The sequence below is a fragment of the Mandrillus leucophaeus genome, unplaced genomic scaffold (assembly GCF_000951045.1).
Source record: "Mandrillus leucophaeus isolate KB7577 unplaced genomic scaffold, Mleu.le_1.0 Scaffold556, whole genome shotgun sequence".
Taxonomy (NCBI): Eukaryota; Metazoa; Chordata; class Mammalia; order Primates; family Cercopithecidae; genus Mandrillus; species Mandrillus leucophaeus.
Genome location: NW_012105986.1, coordinates 871,091 through 893,361, shown reverse-complemented (window position 1 = coordinate 893,361; position 22,271 = coordinate 871,091). Strand labels below are relative to the sequence as shown.

At 40.7% G+C, this 22,271-nt stretch overlaps 1 protein-coding gene across 3 annotated transcripts in view; it reads right to left on the bottom strand.

The window, feature by feature from the left end:
* Positions 1 to 21,979, bottom strand: part of TCEA1 (transcription elongation factor A (SII), 1) — a 73,387-nt gene extending 51,408 nt beyond the window's left edge. For 2 of the 3 annotated variants that reach the window (XM_011998107.1, XM_011998108.1), the window contains exons 1-2: positions 21,513 to 21,979; positions 9,267 to 9,329 (exon numbers count right to left, since the gene is read on the bottom strand). In XM_011998107.1, the coding sequence (XP_011853497.1) occupies positions 9,267 to 9,329; positions 21,513 to 21,575 (126 nt within the window). In that variant the 5' untranslated portion in view covers positions 21,576 to 21,979. The remainder of the gene's footprint in view (positions 1 to 9,266; positions 9,330 to 21,512) is intronic. The other variant, XM_011998109.1, reaches the window with a different exon arrangement.
* Between the last annotated feature and the right edge of the window lie 292 nt (positions 21,980 to 22,271).

The following is a 22,271-nucleotide window of genomic DNA, read 5'->3' as shown; positions in this document are numbered from 1 at the left end:
GTTTCACCGTGTTAGCCAGGATGGTCTCGATCTCCTGACCTCGTGATCCACCTGCCTTGGCCTCCCAAAGTGCTGGGATTACAGGTGTGAGCCACCACGCCCAGCTATGGAGGTTTAAAAGGCTTTATTTTGCCAGGAACCAGCATATAATCACAGACATTAAAATACACTTCACAAAATATAGGTAAAATTTAACCTGTGATAATTACATGCCTAAAATTACACTTACAGCATCCACATTCATCAATCTTTTTTCTAACAACCCTTCAAAGTTGAGATTATCCCTATTTTTAAAGATGAAGAGATTGGAAGCAACAATAAATAACGTACTCAGCATCACACCATTACTAACCAGCAAAGGTGGGATTTTTTTTTTTTTTTTTTTTTTTTTTTTGAGACGGAATCTCACCCTGTCACCCAGGCTGGAGTGCAATAGGGCACGATCTCGGTTCACTGCAACCTCCACCTCCCGGTTCAAGTAATTCTCCTGCCTCAGCCTCCCAAGTAGCTGGGATTACAGGCGCAGGCCACTTCGCCCGGCTACTTTATGTATTTTTAGTAGAGACGGGTTGCACCCATTGGCCAGGCTGGTGTCGAACTCTAGACCTCTAAGTGATCCACCCACCTCGGCCTCCCAAAGTGCTGGGATTACAAGCGTGACCCATCAGCCCAGCCAAAAGCTGGGATTTTAATCCAGGTTTGTCCACTGCCAAAGTCCATGGTCTTTCTAGCACATCAGTGGTTTCAAATTGTGCTCAAAGAACACAAAAGCTATGACAGCCCAAATATGGATGATAAATAAAAAATGGAAAATTATTTAGTAAGTTCGGGTTGTTAGCAGACAATCTTTCAAACATATGGTCTGTGGAAGAAAAAAATAACAGAAGAAATTCTTAGTGGTGAAAAAAAGAAGAGAACCCCTATTGTAAGCTTTATGGCAGAAAAAAATACCAGTACTTGAGGTTTCCTTCTAAATTATTCAATCCTCTCAACAAAGAGACAGATTCAGGATCTAAATTTTATTCAAGAATTTAGAATATGTGGTTGGCTAGAGTGTCCTATATCTCTTAGAAAGCTGAGCAAAGCAGACAAGATTGAACAGCAGAAAGATAAAGGGACTCCACAATTTTAAAGCCCCAAATAATTTGGGGTTAACAAGGCTAGTTTACTAGGACAAAACTCTACTTTTTGAATGTGTGGAGGAAATAACTTACTAGTGTGTTCTGAAGCCTAGAACTGACACAGATGTGCAAAAAACTAAAATGGCACTTTACTAGGGGCTTGCAGGGGAGCAAAGGTATAAGGAGATGATGAATAAACTATGTACTGCTGGGTGATTGCTTTTTAATTATCAGAGGATGTTTTGATTACTAAAAAGTCAATGATTATCCCGCTTAGCCCCAAACAAAACCTATACTAAGAATATAGTTATCTGTAATAAACATGCCTATCTATGGAAGGGACTGTCAAGCCAAAATAATAAGAAATGGGGGGCATGGTGGCTCACGCCTGTAATCCCAGCACTTTGGGAGGCTGAGGTGGGCAGCTCACGAGGTCAGGAGTTCGAGACCAGCCTGGCCAATATGGTAAAACTCTACTAAAAAAAAAAACCAAAAAACAAATTAGCCGGGCGTGGTGGCGAGTGCCTGTAGTCCCAGTTACTCGGGAGGCTGAGACAGAAGAATCGCTTGAATCCAGGAGGCGGAAGTTGCAGTAAGCCGAGATCACGCCACTGCACTCCAGCTTTCAGCCTGGGCTACAGAGCAAGACTCTGTCTCCAAAAACAAAAAAAAAGGGTGGGTACGGTGGCTCACGCCTGTAATCCCAGCACTCTGGGAGGCCAAGGCAGGTGGATCACAAGGTCGGGAGATCGAGACCATCCTGGCTAACACGGTGAAACTTCATCTTTAAAAAAATACAAAAAATTAGCTGGGTGTGGTGGCACGCACCTATAGTCCCAGATACTTGGGAGGCTGAGGCAGGAGAATCGCTTGAACCTGGGAGGTAGAGGTTGCAGTGAGCACAGATTGCACCACTGCACTCCAGCCTGGGTGACAGAGCGAGACTCTGTCTCAAAAAAAAAGAAAGAAAAAAAAAGAAATGAGGTTGCTGAGGTAGAATGAAAAACAAAGATTTGAAATAAGTTCTTTTTTCCTTTGGGGGTACTATGGAAAAAAATGGGAAAAAAAAGTAGAGGAAAAGATTATGAAGCTATTTACTTGGATAAGCAAGCCTAGAGTTGCCTCTAAGAATTCCCTAGGAATTCTTCCTAAAATTGGTATGCTAAGACTTACAAAATGTAATAGATAGGTTATACGAAAGTATTCTGTGCTCAAGTGTCCTTAGGAATTGTGGGATTATAACTGTTTTCTTGACTGCAGGACTAATGAAAGCTTTCAGGACAAACTGTACATTGTGAAACTCTAGCAGATAAAATATGTGCCTTTGCCCATGATTTCTATAGAACATCAGGTATACAGAAAGAAAGACATTACCTTGGAAAGGTGGAAAGTGCCTTAAGCAGCCTTAGGGGTCAGCTGCACACTGACGGTAAAGCAGAAAGGAATGAGTACTGAGATCAAGAGACACTGTTAACATCACAGGAAACAAGCAGATCTGGTGTGCTCCAGAAGAAAAGTCTCCTTTGTGATCACTCATGAGTTTTTGCCAAGATGATCTGAAGGTAGCCACTAAATCTTAAGGTAAAAAACATATAGCTACTGTACAGCTACTATAAAACACATATGTAAAACATACATTTAAAACACACATATATAAAAGACAACATAAAAGAAACACACAGCTACCATAAAACATTGTTGAAAGAAATTAAAGATGACCTAAACAAAATTTTAAAATCCCATGTTGATAGACTGGAAGACTTAAATATTAAGACTGCAATACTAATCAAGTCGAACTACTGACTCAATGCAATGCCTATCAGAATCCCATCTGCCTTTAGTGTAGAAATTGACAAGCTTACCCTAAAGTCCACACAGAAATACAAAGGACCCAAAACAGCCAAAACGAAGAACAAAGTTGGAGCACTCATAATTCCCTACAGTAACCAAGATAGCATGGTACTGGCAAAAGGATGGACATGCAGATCAATGAGATAAATTTAAGACTCCAGAAATAAACTCCTACATTTTTCATCAGCTGATTTTAGATAAGGATATCAAGACAATTCATTGGAGAAAAGAATATTCTTTTCAACAAATGGTGCTGGAACAACTAGATATCCACATGTAAAAGAATAAAGCTGAACCTCTTCCTTACACCACACACAAAAATTAACTCAATATGAATAGGAGTAAAGCTTCATTACCTTGGATTAGGGAATAGTTTCTTAAATATGACACCTAAAGCACAAGCAATCAAAGAAAAAATAGAATACATCAAAAGTTAAAACTTTTGTGCTTCAAAGAACATCATCAAGAAAGTAAAAAGATAATTCACAGAAAAAGAGACAATATTTGCAAACTCTATGTCTGATAAGGGACTTGTAACTGGAATATATAAAGAACTATTACAACTCAATAAAAAAAAAAGACAATCCAACTTAAAAATGGGCAAAGGATCTGAATAGATATTTCTCCAAATAAGATATAAAAATAACCAACAAGCACATGAAAAGATATTCAACATCCTTAGACATTATGGAAATAAAAATTAAAGCTACAATGAAATACTACTACACCCACTCGAATGGCTATAATCAAAGACAAACAGCAACAAATGTTTGCAAGGATGCAGAGAAAATGGACCCATTTACTGCTACTGGAGATACAAAATGGTACCACGGCTTGGGAAAAGAGTCTGGCAGGTCCTCAAAATGTTAAACGCACAGTTACCACATAAACCAGCAATACCACTCCTAGGTATCTACACAAGAACAACAAAAACATATGCTCACACAAACTTGTACATAAACATGCACAGCAGTGTGATGCAAAACAGCCAAAAAAGTCTAAACCCATCAACCGACAAATGGATGAACAACATGTGAAATATCCATGCAATTGAAAATTATTCAGCCATTAAAAGGCCTGAAAATTCTGACACAGACTGCAACATGGATGAATCCTGAAAATATTAAGCTAAGTGACAGAAGCCAGACATCAGAGTTCACATACTGTATGATTCCATTTATATGAAAACTCCAGAACAGGCAAATCTATAGAGACAGAAAGATTAGTAGTTGCCTAGGCTGGAAGGAGGAAGACCAGTTGGGGGAATGGAGAATGACTTTTTGGGGTGATGAAAATGTTCTAAAGTTAATTGTGGTGATAATACCAAAATATACTAAAAAACAATGAATCATACACTTTAAATGAATGAATTGTATGGTATGTGAATTATATCTCAATAATACTGTTTAAAAAAAAAAAAAACATACAGCTATGTTTACTATCCTTTTAATAAGTTCCAAGATGGCAGAGGACCTTGTCTTGTCTGCCACTATATTCAGCATGTGGAATAATGTCCAGCACACAGCAGACACTTAATCATGATTGAATAATCTACTATATATAAAAACTTACAAAACTAGCCCAATCCACTACTGGCCCAAATATTTGTCTTCCTGTTTACTTCCCCATCTTCAACCCATACCCACCTTCTACTCTACTCTCTCACTCTGCTCAAAGTTTCCTGCACTCCTAATTGTAAACTCCCATGGACTCTTCAGATCTCATTTGATTTAACCAGTCTATTATATCCCAACTCTGTTTTCCCTTTTTCCTAGGTGATCTAACCCACCTCTATGCTATTACTTTCCAAATATCTCCTAAACCTGTCCTTTCTCCTATATGCTAGAGCTGTTTACATATATGGCTATTTAAAATTTGTTAAAATTAAATGAAATTTACAATTCCATTCCCTAGTCATATTTCAAGTGCTCAACAGCCTCATGTAGTTAAGCACTACCATATCAGTCAACACTCACATCAGAAACATTTCCATCACTGCAAAGTCATACTTGACAGCAATGCTAGGGAAGGCTGTCTTTCATTAACAAATTCCCCTTCTCTCCATTTCTATTGCTATTATCTTAGTTTAAGCTCTCATCACTCCTCACCTGAATAACTTCATTAGTCAACAGGTCTTTCAGGCTCCAGCTTCCCATTTCCTCCAATGTGCAAATCTGGTCACATACTCCCCTGCCTAACACCTTTCAGTAGTGATGCTTTCAGCATCACATATGAAGCCCTGCGTGCCATACCACCTATGTCTTTAAAATCCAGTATGCAACTAGCTCTCCCCATGTCTTTAACCCTGTATGCAACTAACTCTCCTTTATTTTCACTTCTAAATGCCACACTGCTTCCACATACTGTTTCCTCTGCTGAAATACCTTTCCCGGTCTATCTGCTGAGGGAGAACCTAGTCATCTTTTGAGACGTGATTTCAGCTTTATCACCTACATAACGGCATTCTGCACCTCCCAGATTATGTACTTAGACCGACAAGTAAACTTCTTTGTGCTTCTTCCGACCCTTCTTCTTTCCCCCAGATGAACACTGTATGTATGGACTTTTCTTTGGGTACCTACATCTTTGTTTACATGTCAGTTTTCCTCTACTAGAATTTAATCTCAATGAGGGGAGAAAGGCCTGATCTTATTCATCTTTATAAATCCAGCACAATTCTTAATCATAGTAAAACTCAAATGTTTGTTATATAAATACATAGGCTTTCCAAAGAAGGAAACCCAGGAACAAATTAGAGATGGTCATAAATATTAGCCCTATCCAACCTCCACACTCCCTATAACTCTACAAGTACCTGTTAAATAAACATTGGGATTACTATGTTGTTTTTGATGTGGATTTCCCCACATAGGTCTGTCAGGATAAAGTTATGCCTCGGTAAGGGCCTATCTCAAAGGAAAGTTTATTCTTAGAGTTGACTTGCAAGAGAAGTTGCAAGTCAGGAACCTGAATTCAGAAGGTAGGACTTCATGACTTACTTCCTTTCTCTTCCTGGGGTCTATAGATAGAGGAGGAGTTCTTTTTTTTTTTTTTTTTTAAATACAGAGTCTTGCTCTGTTACCCAGGCTGGAGTGCAGTGGTGCAATCTCAGCTCACTGCAACCTCCGCCTTCTGGGTTCAAGTGATTCTCCTGCCTCAGCCTCCTGAGTAGCTGGGATTATTATAGGCACATGCCACCATGCCTGGCTAATTTTTTTGTATTTTTAGTAGAAATAGGGGTTTCACCATGTTGGCCAGCCTGGTCTCAAACTCCTGAGCTCAAGTGATCCACCCACCTCCGGCTTCCAAAGTGCTGGAATTACAGGCAAGAGCCACTGGGCCAGCCTAGAGGAAGAGTTCTTAACCCTTTTTTTGCACCATGGATCCTTCTGGCAGTCTGGTGAAGCATATGGACCCCTTCTCAGAATCCGTTAAAAACAGATTAAATGAAATACATAGGATTACAAAGCAAACCAATTATGTAATATACAATTACAAAATATTTTTAAATGTAAGACAGTAATGTACAAGCTCCCTTATTTGGGTGTGTGTTTTTCTTTTTTATCAAGACAGTCTTGCTATGTTGCCCAGGCTGATCTTGAACTGCTGGGCTCAAGCAATCCTCCAGCCTCGATCTCCCAAAGTGTTGGGATTACAGGCATGAGCCACTGTGCCAAGCCCTTCCTTATCAAAACATTAAGTAAGACCTAGCATAAGGTATAACAGCAATAATAATGAGCAATTTCAATACTTTTACAATATAAGTAAACTGAAGTTAAAACATTTGTGAATTATTTTAGTTTCAGTCATAAATACTGGTAATACAACTGTGATTTAGTGTTATCACAAATGAAAGAATGTTCAATTTCAGTTAGCCATTAATGAAAATAAATGTGACTTTTTTTTCTCAATCATGTTCACACACCCCCGCCACCTTTCCCTAAATTCTGAATATAATAGAAATATCAAAGAAAGCATTTGTGGATAATAAAAAACGTCAACCAGAAAATAACGATATTCATGTTATTGGCTATATTAAGTTTCCTTTTTAACACTTTGACTTTTGTTTTATTTTTATGTTTCAGTCTTGATGGAAAATCAAAAAACACTCATGCCTGTAATCCCAGCACTTCAGGAGGCCAAGGCTGGTGGATCACCTGAGGTCAGGAGTTTGAGACTAGTCTGGCCAACATGGTGAAACCCCGTCTCTACTACAAATACAAATATTAGCCGGGCGTGATGACAGGCGCCTGTAATCCCAGCTACTGGGGAGGCTAAGGCAAGAGAATCACTTGAATCTGGAAGGCTGAGGTCGCAGGTCACACCACTGCACTCCAGCCTGGGCCACAGAGTGAAACTGTGTCTCAAAAAAAAAAAAAAAAAAAAAAAGAAAGCAAGCTTCTGCACAGCAAAGGAAACAACAGGGTAAAGAGACAATCTGCTCAATAGGAGAAAATATTTGCAAACTATTCATGTGAAAAGGGACTGATACCAACAATAAACAAGGAAGTCAAACAATTCAACAACAACCAAAAAACAAATAATCCCATTAAAAAGTGGGCAAAGAACATGAATAGATATTTCTCAAAATAAGACAAACAAGTGGCCAACAGGTATAAGAAAAAATGTTCAACATCACTAATCATTGGAGAAATGCAAATCAAAACCACTATGAGATACCATCTTCCTCCAGTCAGAATGGCTATTATTTTATTTTTGTTTATTTGTTTATATATTTTTTGAGACAGAGTCTCACTTTGTGGCCTGGGCTGAAGTGCAGTGGCGCAGTCTCAGCTCACTGCAACCTCCACTTCCCGGGTTCAATTGATTCTCGTGCCTCAGCCTCCTGAGTAGCTGGGACTTTAGGCATGCACCACCACACCTGGCTAATTTTTGTATTTTTAGTAGTAACGGTGTTTCACCATGTTGGCCAGGCTGGTCTTGAACTCCTGGTCTCAGGTGATCCGCCCACCTCAGCCTCCCAAAGTGGTGGGATTATAGGCGTGAGCGCCTGGCCCAGAATGGCTATTATTAAAAAGACAAAAAAACAACAGATGCTGGTGAAGATGCAGAAAAAAGGGAACTCATACACTGTTAATGGGAATGTAAATTAGCACAGCCACTATATAAAACAGTAAGGAGATTTCTCAAGAACTAAAAATTGAAGTACCATATGATCCAGCAATCCCAATACTGAATATTTATCCAAAGAAAATCAGTTTAACAAACGGGTATCTGCACCCCCCATGTTTACTACAACAATATTCACAATAGCCAAGATATGGAATCAATGTAAGTGCCCATCAATGAATAACTGGATAAAGAAAATGTAGTGTATATACACAATGAAATACTATCAGTTATAAAAAAGAATGAAATCATGTATTTGCAGTAACATGGATGGAACTGGAGTTATGTTAAGTGAAATAAGCCAGGCAGAGAAAGACAAGTATCACATGTTCTCACTCCTATGTGAGAGCTAAACAGTGGACCTCACAAAGATAGAAAGCAGAGTGATGGATACCAGAGACTGGGAAGGGTGCATAAGTGAGGCAAGGGAATGAAGACAGGTTTGTTCATGGGTACAAACACATAGTTAGATAGAAGGAATAAGTTCTAAGGTTCCACAGCAGAGTAGGGTCACCAGTTAACAAAGCATTATATATTTCAAAATAGCTAGAAGAGAGGGCTTAAAATGCTCCCAACACAGAGAAATGATAAATACTGAAGGTGAGGGATACCCTACATAACCTGACTTCATCATTATACATTCTATGCATGTAACCAAATATTACATATACCCCCATAAACATGTATAAATGTTATCAATAAAGAATAAGACTTCAGTAATGAGTCTGTGTAATGTCTACTAGACATCAACTGTGTACATGCTTGACCAGTGCTGAAAAAAAAAAGGGAGAGGAGTGACACCTTGCCATCCTCACCCTGAAGCTAGCTTCACGCTGGCAGCAGCTATCAATAATAGATCAAGAAAGGGAAATCTTAGGAGACCAAATCAGGGCCAAGAATCCAACTTCCTCTCACAGTGAAACTTCACTGCTACTGTCAACTTTAGAGATTCAGGTTTTATTCTTCTTAAGAAAGGCAACATTGCTCTATAATGACAACTTAGTAGATTATTGATTTACATTGCCATCTGTAAAAAAAAAATAGCAGTTAATAATGGTTTACACCATTATCAGGACAGTACAAAAACATATTGGGACTGAAAATGTTTCAGTATTTTATGACGACTACCTATTAAAAAAAACTGTGATGCATAAAAGCACATACCTGCAATAATTCCAGGGTCATAGGAATATTCTTAAGCTCCTTTAGCAAATCCAATGCTCCAGCCTATAAAATAAAATAATTTCATATTGAATTTCCAAGATAGTAAAACAGTGACTAGCCAGAAATAAGGTTCATGGGAGAATCACAGAAAACACCTAAAGAGGAATAAAATCAGATAAGGAGCAACAGCACCAACCATAGGTTGTAGCAAAATATTCCAATTTGATACTAATTCAATCTATCATATTTCATCTAATCGAATACAATCACATTCTATTTCATTTAGTCTAATGTTTACTTAATGTATTATATCTGGATAAATCACATCTTTATATTCCATCAATAAAGAAAAAACTATTAAGCTATGATACAGTGTTTTATTATAACTTTTTTCTTTTTTTTTTTTTTGAGACAGAGTCTCACTCTGTCGCCCAGGCTGGAGTGCGGTGGTATGATCTCGGCTCGCTGCAACCTCTGCCTCCCCTCCTGGGTTCAAGCAATTCTCCTGCCTCAGCCTCCAGAGTAAGTGAGATTACAGGCATGCGCCACCACGCCGGGCTGATTTTTGTATTTTTAGTAGAGATGGGGGCCAAGCTGGTCTCAAACTTCTGATCTCAGGTGATCCGCCTGCCTCGGCCTCCCAAAGTGCTGGGATTACAGGCATGAGCCACCATGCCTGGCATTATAACTTCTTTTTACTTTTGCTTATTAAGAGAATTATTTTAGTGTTGAAGTTTTTACCACGTCACCTTTTACATACGTAAAAATATACATGTGAGTAAAACAAAATTGGCTAAGGTGTTACTAAAAGTACTTCACATTCAGAACTTTTTGACTCAGATTCAACAGTATCTGTTTTTACCCCACAAAGAGCTGTTTAAGAACACAAGTGACAAAGCATTTCATAGAAGAATCCACAAAAAAGCTAATGCCGTGAGCTCTTGGGCTGGCTTTGTAACAGTGTGCACAGCTGCTTTTCACCTCCAGTGCTCTTCACAGTCATTTGGTTCCTCAGGATTCAAAGAGTACTTCACTAATCTCTCTTAGATTTCCTTCCAAGCCAGTGACACTGATTCCACAAGTTTTGATGCTAGGTTTAGCATTCTGCCTGTGAAAAAACACCACAATGGCCATCTGGCCAATGATATGTGTACCTATCCTGCTTTCTAAAATGTTAAAGTATGAAAACAGGCACCCTATAAATCAATGAAATACAGGATATCCCCCCCTCCAAAAAACAGAAAGAAACATAGCATGTCCCTCATTAAACATGCCAAAGGCAAAAGCGAGCAAAGACTCTCATAGTATCACTTCATTTCTTAAATATAAAATCAAGTAAACGCTTCTAGTCATGTAATTTTTCATTTAAAGGTGACAGACATAAGGCTTGGCCTTCGAGAATAAAACCATTAGCTTTTATTCTGGTAACGAAGAGTTACATTATTTTAATTTAACCCAATACCTCATAAATAAAAATTTAAGTTCAATAGAAATTATGACATGTTATTATAAATAATGTTTTAATTATTTGCTGTTTAAAGATCTCTCCTGATCTTAAAATTCTATAAATTCTTCCTATTTAGAGTCATCTAGAAACAGTAAAACATTAAAGTTGTTGGAAAAGAAATCTAACACTGACTTAAAACATATTATTAAACAAGAATTTCTACAGGTATGACATTTTTGCGGGTAAATGAAGTCTTTAATCCCTTATCTGCAAATTCCCAGACCAAAAACCTTTGAAAAGCGAAAGATTTCTAGATTTCTCATAGGTAAACTCATTTGGCAGCTAAACCTAATCACAACACATGTAAAGCTATTTGTGTTCTATTTATGCCATGTAATGTGAATATTACAACTGACTATAGAAATGTTAAGGCTGGGCGGGGTGGCTCACACCTGTAATCCCAACACTTCGGGAGGCCAAGGTGGGTGGATCACGAGGTCAGGAGTTCAAGATCAGCCTAACCAAGATAGTGAAACCCCATCTCTACTAAAAATACAAAAATTAGCCGGGTGTGGTGGCAGGTGCCTGTAATCCCAGCTACTCAGGAGACTGAGGCAGAGAACTGCTTGAACCCAGGAGGTGGAGGCTGCAGTGAGCTAAGATCTTGCCACTGCACTCCCAACTGGGCAACAGAGTGAGACTCCATCTCAAACAACAAAAAAAGAAATGTTAATGTCTGGTTGCTGAAGTGCCCAAATCCTGCTGGGGGTATTATGTAATATATGATGTATGTACTAAATTATCTTTATAAAATCTGGAATTACCAAATATATCAGACCCTAAGGGTTTTGATTAACAAACTGTAGAAGTCTGGGCAACACAGCATGACTCCCTCTACAAAAAATAAAAATAAAAAATTAACTGGCCACAATGACCGTAGTCCTAGCTATTCCATAAGCTGAGGCGGGAGGACTGCTAGAGATCAGAAGCTTGAGCCGGGCGCGGTGGCTCAAGCCTGTAATCCCAGCACTTTGGGAGGCTGAGACGGGCGGATCACGAGGTCAGGAGATCGAGACCATCCTGGCTAACATGGTGAAACCCCGTCTCTACTAAAAAATACAAAAAACTAGCCGGGCGAGGTGGCGGGCGCCTGTAGTCCCAGCTACTCGGGAGGCTGAGGCAGGAGAATGGCGTGAACCCGGGAGGCGGCGCTTGCAGTGAGCTGAGATCCAGCCACTGCACTCCAGCCTGGGCAACAGAGCGAGACTCCGTCTCAAAAAAAAAAAAAAAAATCAGAAGCTTGAGATTACATGAACCATGATCATGCCACTGCAGTCCAGCCCGTGCGGACAGAGTGAGACTCCATGTCTAAAAGAAAAATTAAAAAACAAACAACGACAACAACAACCACCACCACCACCAAAAAAAAAAAAAAAAAAACAGATTGTGGGCCTGTATTCTCTACCATTGACATTTTTCTTCTATCCATATTTCCAGGATTTCTGATCTACTTCTGACCAAGAATCACTTAAAAAGGATAAAGAATCACACTTCTAGAAGTTCCTTAAAAAGCAGGATTTCCTAAGTATTAAGTTGCTTCTTCTAACATATCAGCAACAAGACATATAGTTTAAATTGTTTTCCAAGTAGAGGCAATATATTTGCATTAATTTTGTTACTTTCCCTTTCTACTCAGCTTTCTGGAGAGGCCATGGTTGGAAGAAAAAGCTAAAAGTAACACTCATGGAATAAAACTATGACCTTTCTGAAAATTGCACTGTGTTCCAACCAATTCAAGTAAATATTTCACTGACAGGTCTTTAAGAAATAACTATGGGCTCTTCGCGGTGGCTCATGCCTGTAATTACAGCACTTTGAGAGGCCAAGGGGGGCAGATCAACCTGAGCTCACGAGTTCGAGACCAGCCTGGCCAACATGGTGAAACCCCATCTCTACTAAAAATACAAAAATTAGCCAGGCGTGGTGGCAGACGCCTGGAATCCCCCAGCTACTCAGGAGGCTGAGGCAGGAGAATCACTTGAACCCAGGAGGTGGAGGTTGCAGTGAGCCAAGATTGTGCCACTGCACTCCAGCCTGGATGACAGAGCAAAACTCCATACAGACAAAAAGAAATAACTATGATGATCGGAATGAGTGAAACGCAAAACATATAATCATACATTAATTCGGTGACAACAAACTTTGAGTGTTACTACGTGCTTCGCATTGTTAAATACTTCACATAGATTTAATTCCACCTTCACTATAAACCCTATAGAAGCAAGTATCTATTATCTCCATTTTACAGATGAGGAAATATGTCAAGAAACTTGCACAAGGTCCTATGATTACTAACTAGAAAAGGTAAGATCTACTCCAGTAATGTCAAATGTAACAAGCTCTACTGCGCTGGGGATACAGCAGTGAGCAAGACTGAAACCCTTTCTGATATCAGGGAATTTTAAAACAAACAGAAATCTTTGATAATCTATTTCAAACCCTTAATTACACACAAAAAAGAAACTTAAACCCAGAAAAGGAAAGTGACTTGCTCAAGGTCATACTGATGGGTAGTAAGGACATGAACTAGTCGCCTGACCCTTATATTGCTGCCCTTTCCCCAGCAGTGCACCAGTGGCAGCACTCCTTTGTGAACTCAGGTAACTAGTACCATCAAACAAGAAGCTGTATTTTAGCCTTCCTCAAGCATCGCCTAAATGTCAAGTCTAGGCCACGCACAATGGCTCAGCCTATAATCCCAGCACTCTGGGAGGCCTAAGGCAGGAGGATCACTTGAGCCCAGGAGTTCGAGACCAGCCTGGATAACAGAATGAGATCCTACCTCTACTAAAAGAAAAGAAAAGAATACATGTCAAGTCTATGAGATTGTAGCATCTCCTATAGATGATGCAAGAGAAAGACAGACTCTTCTTTAATTTCCAGAGCTAAATTTAGTTCACACTACTGGCTGAAAGATAAACTACAGCTATCACACTATTTTATTACATTATTGGTGCTCCTATCTGGTAACATTAAAAAAAGTGATTTTATAAACCATGATATTCAAAAACTTGTACTATGTGCTTGGTATACTCAAGACCATGTAGGATACAAATATCCCTCTCCTCAAGGAGATGTAAAAAGGAGGGAATAATAGGGATTTACAGTTAAGAATATGGTATACATATATGACAGATTTAGATTCAAATCCATGCTCTGACATTTGCTAACTACAAGATCTTGGTAATGTTACTTGTTCTTTTCAAGCTTCAGTTTCTTTATATGTAGGTGACCATAATACACCAACCTTGAGGAGCAGTTACAACAGTCAAACCAGGCAACATTACACAGATGAAGTATCAAAATAGAGGGTCTGACACATAGGATGGTTGGTGAGGAGTACAAAGATATACAAATAATTACTTATTTCTACCATAACAATAATCTCCAAGGGCCATAAGCCGGCATTTTCAGTGAGCATATTTAAGCTCAATCAAGTAAAACAGTTACTTCTTCTACAATAATGTCTTCTTCATAGGCATTACTATAAGATTTCAAGGTTTAAAAATTAAGATATTATCTCTTTTTTTTTTTTAGACAGAGTCTCACTGTGTCACCCAGGTTGGAGTGCAGTGGCGTGATCTCAGCTTGCTGCAACCTCTACCTCCTGGGTTCAAGCGATTATCCTGCCTCAGCCTCCCAAGTAGCTGGGACTACAGGCACCCGCCACCACGCCCGGTTAATTTTTGTATTTTTAGTAGAGATGGGGTTTCACTAAGTTAGCCAGGCTGGTCTTGAACTCCTAACCCCGTGATCTGCCCACCTCGGCCTCCTAAAGTGCTGGGATTACAGGCTTGAGCCACCGTGCCTGGCCCATTATCTATTTCCTTAAACAATGAATTATAGATATTTGAGTTATAGCTCAGTGACATCACTATAAAGCCAGGACTTATATTACTATGTCATCTCAAATTTGCAGTTAAACTACACCAAAAGCACAAGCAACAAAAGAAAAAAATATATATAAATTCATCTTCATCAAAATTAGAATCTTTTATACTTCAAAGGCCACGACCAAGAGTGGACAGACAACCCACAGAATGGGAGACGGTATCTGCATATCTAACAAGGGTCTAGTATTCAGAATATAAAGAACTCTTACAACTCAGTAATAAAAAGATAACTCAATTTAAAAATGGGCAAAGCCATTGTGTACTCCAGCCTGGGCAACATAGCCAGACCTTACTCTTTTTTTAAAAATGGGCAAAGGATCTGAGCAGACATTTATTTCTCCAGAGAAGATATGCAAATGGCCATGAAGCAATGAAAAGATGCTCAACATTGTTAATCACAAGGGACATGCAAATCAAACCCACAATGAAATACCACTTTACACCCACTAGGAAAGCTATAATCAAGACAAATGATATTGGTGAAAATGAGGTGAAACTGGAATCCTCACACACTGCTAGTTGGAATGTAAAATGGTGCAGCCACATTGGAAAGGTCTGGCAGTTCCTCAAAAGGTTAAACATAGTTACTATATGACCCAGTAATTATTCTCCGAAGTATACACCCAACAGAAATGAAAACATATGTCTACACAAACACTTGTACAGGAATGTTTTTAGCAGTATTATTCATAACAGCCAAAAAGCTGAAATAGTCCAAATGTCCACCAAATGATGAATGAATAAGCAAACTGCGGTCGGGTGCAGTGGCTCACACCTGTAATCCCAGTACTTTGGGAGGCCGAAGCGGGCAGATCACCTGAGATCAGGAATTCTAGACCAGCCTGGCCAACATGGTGAAACCCTGTCTCTACTAAAAATACAAAAATCAGGCTGGGCAGGGTGGTTGATGCATGTAATCCCAGCACTTTGGGAGGCTGAGGCAGGCGGATCACAACGTCAGGAGTTCGAGAGCAGCTTGACCAATATGGTGAAACCCCATCTCTACTAAAATACAAAAATTAGCTGAGCGTGGTGGTGCGCGCCTGTAGTCCCAGCTACTCAGGAGGCTGAGGCAGGAGGATCGCCTGAACCCAGGAGGCGGACGTTGCAGTGAGCCGAGATTGCGCCACTGCACTCCAGCCTAGGCAACAGAACAAGGCCCCATCTCCAAAAAAAAAAAAAAAAAAACAAACAAAAATTAGGCGAGGTGGCAAGCACCTGTAATCCCAGCTACTTGGGAGGCTGAGACAGGAGAATCATTTGAACCCCAGAGCAGGAGGTTGCAGTGAGCCAAGAGGGCGCCACTGCACTCCAGCCTGGGCGACAGAGTGACACTCCATCTCCAAAAAAAAAAAAAAAAAATTGTGGTACTGTGTATCCACCAGTACAGTGGAGTACTTTTTAGCAATAAAAAGTAATAAAATACTGGTGCATAATATAACATGAACTGACCTTTAAAAGATTATACTAAGACTGGGCACAGTGGCTCATGCCTCTAATCCCAGCACTTTGGGAGGGTGAGGCAGGTGGATCACCTGAGGTCAGGAGTTTGAGACCAGCCTGACCAATATGGTGAAACCCTGTCTCTACTAAAAATACAAAAATTACCTGGGCATGGTGGCTTGCACCTGTAGTCCCAGCTACTCGGGAGGCTGAGACAGGAGAACTGCTTGAACCTGGGAGGCAGAGGTTGCAGCGAGCCGAGACCGCGCCACTGCGCTCCATCCTGAGCAACAGAGCAAGATAAGACTCTGTCTCAAAAAAAAAAAAAAGACTACACTAAGCAAAAGAGGCTAGTTACAAAAGACCACATACTGTATAATTTCATTGAGAGAAAACTTCCAGCTTTGGCGAACACACAGAGACAGAAAGTATATTAGTGGCTGTCAGAGGAGTTTGAGAAATTGGTGGGGGCACATGAGGGCTGAATGAGCAGTGACTGCTTAATAGGTACAGGGTTTCTTTTTGCAGTGATGAAAACGTTCTAAAATTATACAGTAGTAATAGTTGCACAAAACTGTAAATACACTAAAAGCCACTGAATTAACAGTTGACCCTCAAATAACATGGGTTTAAACTGCACAGATCCACTTGAGAATTTTCTTTCACCTCTGGCACCCTAGATGACAAAACCAACTCTTCCTTTCTCCTCAGCCTATTCAATGTGAAGACAAGTAGAATGAAGACCTCTATGACAATCCATTTCCACTTCATCAACAGTAAACATATTTTCTCTCCTTTACGATTTTATTTTCTTTTCCTTTTTTTTTTTTTTTTGAGATGTTGTCTCCCTCTTTCGCCCAGGCTGAGTGCCTATAATCCCAACACTTTGGGAGGCCAAGGCAGGCGGATCACTTGAGTCTAGGAGTTCTAGACCAGCCTGGGCAATATGGTGAAACCACATCTCTACAAAAAATACCCAAAAAAGGCTGGGCTCAGTGGCTCACGCCTGTAATCCCAGCAATTTGGGAGGCTGAGGCAGGTGGATCACTTGAGATCAGGATGTTGAGACCAGCCTGAGAAAAATGGCAAAATCCCATCTCTACTAAAAATACAAAATTAGTTGCGTGTGGTGGCACACACTTGTAGTCCCAGCTACCCGGGAAGCTGAGGTGGGAGAGCTGCTTAAACCCAGGAGGCAGAGGTTGCAGTGAGCCAAGATCGTGCCACCACACTCCAGCCTGAGTGACATGACAGAATGAGTTATACTACTACAAAAGTTATACTACTTGACCGCATGCAGGTAGGGAGGGGGGATGGTGTGAGCACCACAACCCCTGCATTGTTCAAGAGTCAACTACACTTTAAGAGTGAATTTAATTCTATTTCTCAATAAAGCTGTTATTAAAAATTGTGTAGTCATTCTAAATTTTGACTTATGCTAATTAATCTAACTGATATAGATATGAAAGTTTTGTTGCAGTTGCTGTTTTAACTCAGGTACTTGGAAATGTAAATAAATATTTCAGGTATCCCAGCTCCTAGGAAATTCTAACATCTAATTTCAATTTCTCTCCCTGCAATTTAATTCCACTCAACCTTGAGCCTTCAATTAAAGAAATAAATAAACCTCAACACTACCCATAAAATCTCTCCATGAACTTCAAAACTTTATGTCCTTGCCTCAATCCTCCTTCTATAATCTAAATGAATCCTTTACAAAGAAAGGCAACCTCAGATTGTTTTTTAGGCCTTACTACATTCTTTAGGCCCACAATCCTACACTAGAAGCATTTTATATTCACTTAATCCTTACGAAATTATCTCCAGTTTACCATGACGAAAAACATTTTAGTGATGACAAAGAACTTGCCTAAAATCACACAGCTAGAGTTCAGAAAAGCCAGGATTTGAACACACATTAGGAGTCAGACTTGGTTACTGACATCAAATCAAAGTGACGAGACAAAAGCTTAAGCAGAAAACAGGTAATACCTAAAAATTTTGAACTACTTTCTGTAGTTCACTGTGGCTTGGTCATGTGCACTTGAGATCAAGTATACATGTGGGACAACATCGTGGGTAGAACTAGGGTCAGGATATTGATCTAGGTATCTAGGGAAACACACCTGCCCCAAAACAGCAAGTTCACACTCTTACTTGCTGATTTTATATTCACTTAATTGTATCCATGCATGGTTCAAAAACAGAGGCAAGGGTCTTCTGGAGAGACACTGTAGCTTAACAGAGTAGTACTAGTTTTGGAGCAAAACAGATTTAGATTCACATCTTCACTTGGCCACTTACTAGCTATTTGGCTTAAAACCATTTAACTTTTCTAAATACTTAGCATCCTCATTTTCAGAATGAGGATAATACTCATCTTGCAAAGTTGCCTGAGGAATAAATGGAATAAGGTGGGTAAGTATTTAGCAGAATACCTGGCTCAGAGTAATAGCTCAATAAATGGTAAGCTGTTTTTATTTTAGTTAAGTGTGACACCTACGGTCTTAGTAAAACAAAATTATTCAGGTAAAGCAGCAGCATATTAAAATATTTTTTAAAATTATATCTAAATTTGCACTTAAATTTGTCAATTTTGATAACTACTACTCTTCAAACTTAACTTTTTCAGGTTGGACGCAGTGGCTCACATCTGTAATCCTAGCACTCTGGGAGGTCGGGGCGGGCAGATCATCTGAGGTCAGGAGTTCGAGACCAGCCTGGCCAATAGGCTGAAATCCCATCTCTACTAAAAATACAAAAATTAGCCAGGCATGGTGGTGCACACCTGTAGTCCCAGCTACTAGAGAGGCTTGAACTGGGGGGCGGAGGTTGCAGCGAGCCAAGATTGCACCACTGCACTCCAGCCTGGGTAACAGACTGAGACTGTCTCAAAAAAAAAAAAAAGAAAAGAAAAAGGAAAAAAGTTAACTTTTTCATAATATAAAACATTTAAAAAGTTGAGAGAAAAATCTGAAAACTACAGAAAAAAAGAGAAACAAATATACCATAATTCTACAACCCCTAAAACACATTCTACTGAATTACTGAACACTTAAAAAGCCATCTGTGGGCCGATGATGTACTTGGGGAAAAGAAGAGTGTCATTCTAACCATTTCTCTTTCTCTGTATTTCATCAGCCTGTTTGAATTTCCAGAGGACAGGTAGGGAAAATGCTGGGGAAAACAAAAGTACAAAAGCCAGTCAGTTGTACTTTTCTTTTTGGGAGGCAAGTTTTCATATTGGAAAAGTTTTGAACTACCTGAAAACTTAGATTTGAGAAGAAAACTTAGATTTGAGGATTATTTGTGGAGTTTGTTCTCATTCTCTTCCAGGCTCATTACAAAAGATCTGAAAATTTGTTGATGATTTGAGAACTGCAGATAAATATGAACTTATCTTCTCCACACTTGCCCACTAAAAAATTACTCATTTTAAGAAACACCTATTAAAAGAAACAAAATCAAGCAAACATCTAAAGCATTAGATGATTAAAGGATACATATTACAGCCTAAGTTGGAGAGAAAATTACCCAACAAATGGCTTTTTTCCCTGGGAGCTTCTACTGTGCAAGTCTGGGGATCTCCAGGCACAGAGAAAAATTTTCCAGTTTAAATAATGAAAATGTTACAATAACCAGATAACCTACCAAATAACCAGAATTTGAAGTGGGACATGAAGGGCCATATCAATGGGGGAAAAAATGGCACTGGTGATATCTAGAACAGAAAATAAACAGGAAATACTTTAAAAGGCCAAAATTTGCAAATACAGATTAACAGGGTATGAAATGAAATACTGGGCAACGCACCTGTTAAAGGAAAAAGGGGAACAGAGGATGTTTGAAGTCTTATGTATTTAGTGCTAGCACTAATTCCTGATCTAGCTGTCATGTGGAAAGCATGCTGTCCTGAAGAAAACCTGGGTCCTGGCTTATTCCAAACTACACAGTACTTAATTTAAGTAGTAGTACCTAACCTCTCAGTGTCTTAATCTGTAAAATGGATGCCCTTTATGTACTCACAGCTCTGTGTGAGTCACAAAAGAATTCTGAGCAGATGCTTTTTAACTCCAAAGTGCTGTACAAATCAGAACATCCCTTTTCTCTTCACATTAGTTTGACATGGAAATTTACTTCATAGATGGAAGAAAAATTATTTCGGGTACATTGACGATGAAAATGTGCCGAACGTGGTGAAACAAAGTTAGGTGAAGACAATTATAGAAGTTTACCTGAGAGGCCAGGCGCGGTGGCTCACGCCTGTAATCCCAGCACTTTGGGAGGCCGAGGTGGGCGGATCACCTGAGGTCAGGAGTTTGAGACCAGCCTGGTTAACATGGTGAAACCCCGTTTCTACTAAAAATACAAAAAATTAGCCAGGCGTGGTGGCACACGTCTGTAATCCCAACTACTCGGAAAGCTGAGGCAGGAGAATCACCTGAACCCGAGAGGCGGAGGTTGCAGTGAGCCCGGATCAAGCCATTGCACTCCAGCTTGGGCAACAAGAGTGAAACTCTGTCTCAAAAAAATAAGTTTAGCTGAGAACAGATGAGTCTGAATCAAGGGACTGAAATCAAGGACTGAATCAAGGGACAAATGGGCAAACTGTAGAAACTAGTCGTATGACGACTTCTTACAAACCACAAAAGGACATGCTCACATAAACATTCATCAATAACAAGAAAATGTCATCAGTATTAACGATAAATCACTTAAAAAATACCCAACAATATGATTTGTCCAAATCCCTCTACCACGATTCTGGTGAATGTGCGTGCTTTAGTCATAACTCTTCTGTATATTACGACAGGACAAGACCCGCTTTTTATAAAACGTTTAGCAACTCGCCAAGAAACTGGCACACTTTACCTTTTTAATCGCTAAGCAAACATGCAGCTCAGCTGAGATAACCAGACGAATGTTCAGCCCTCTTCAAAAATAAGATACAAGAGTTTTACATTTTGCCAGCCTGATGTCTAATACCGATCACAAGCCCCTATTTAATGCTCTTTCTAGATGTTGGCCACAGATCACGGAAGAGTCCATTCTTTCAAATTCTGAGGACTTTCTACGCTTCAATTCCTAAGCTAAATTGCCAAGGTTTTACTACCACAAAAGTTTAAAGTCAACGGAGAGCGTGCCCTAATCCCTAAATCGATTAGGTTTATTACACGGCACCAGCGAGGAGGGACTGGAAATACAAGAACGAGCGGGTCCAATCGCCGGTGGCCGCGGGACCCGACGCCCTGGGCCCGGACACCCTCCCCGGGGACGCGGGCGCCACGGGCCCGGCTCCCAGACGAGAGCTTGCAGGGGAAGGGGAGGAAGAAGGAGCCGGGGGCCCTAGAGCCGGACCGCGGCTCGGCCTCCCTCCTGGCCCGCGCCTCTCGCCGCGCTCACCGCGTTCTTCTTCTGCACCATCTTGTCCATCTTCTTGGCAAAGCGGACCACTTCGTCCTCCATGGCTCCGGCAGGTCTTCTCCGCGCCCAGCCCGCTGGCAAGGGGAAGTGGGCGAAGCTGGAACGGAGGACACGGCAGGAGCGACCCCCAGCGCGCGGCAAGCCCCACCACCGCAGGCCCGGGCCTAGGCTCCCTTCCTCACAAACCAAGCCCGCGGCGGCGGCGGCGGCTGTGGCGGCGGCAGCAGCTCCTCCTCCCCAGGCAGCGACAATCGAACACCGCGCGCGACATGCAGGCGCTACCAATTGACTGCAGATCGCTGGGAGGGGGCGAGCCCAGGTTCCCGCCAGGCGGGCGTCGGGCTAGTGGGCAGGCGTGGCTTCCGGCGAGAGGGTCATGGAAGATGCCAGGTTTTGCTGCGCGTTCACCTCCGGCCCCGCCTCCGCACAGGGCGGGTTTTCGGCCCTCGGTTACCTCCTGACAGCCCGAAGTTTTAGAACCCGCGGAGGCCCAAGCAGCTCGAAACAGGGGCAGATTCCGAGCATGGAACTTTGGCAGGTTTTAAAGTCTGTGGGAAGCCAAGCACTTTCTCCATAGGAGACTGCTACAGGGAAAAACGGAACCCGCGTCCCCTAAATTAGGTTACGGAGTTAGTCGTTTTAAGAGTTCCTTTTTTTGGAGACCAAGCCTCGCTCTGTCGCCAGGCTGGAGTGCAGTGGCGCGATCTCGGCTCCCGGCAACCTCTGGCCCCCAGGTTC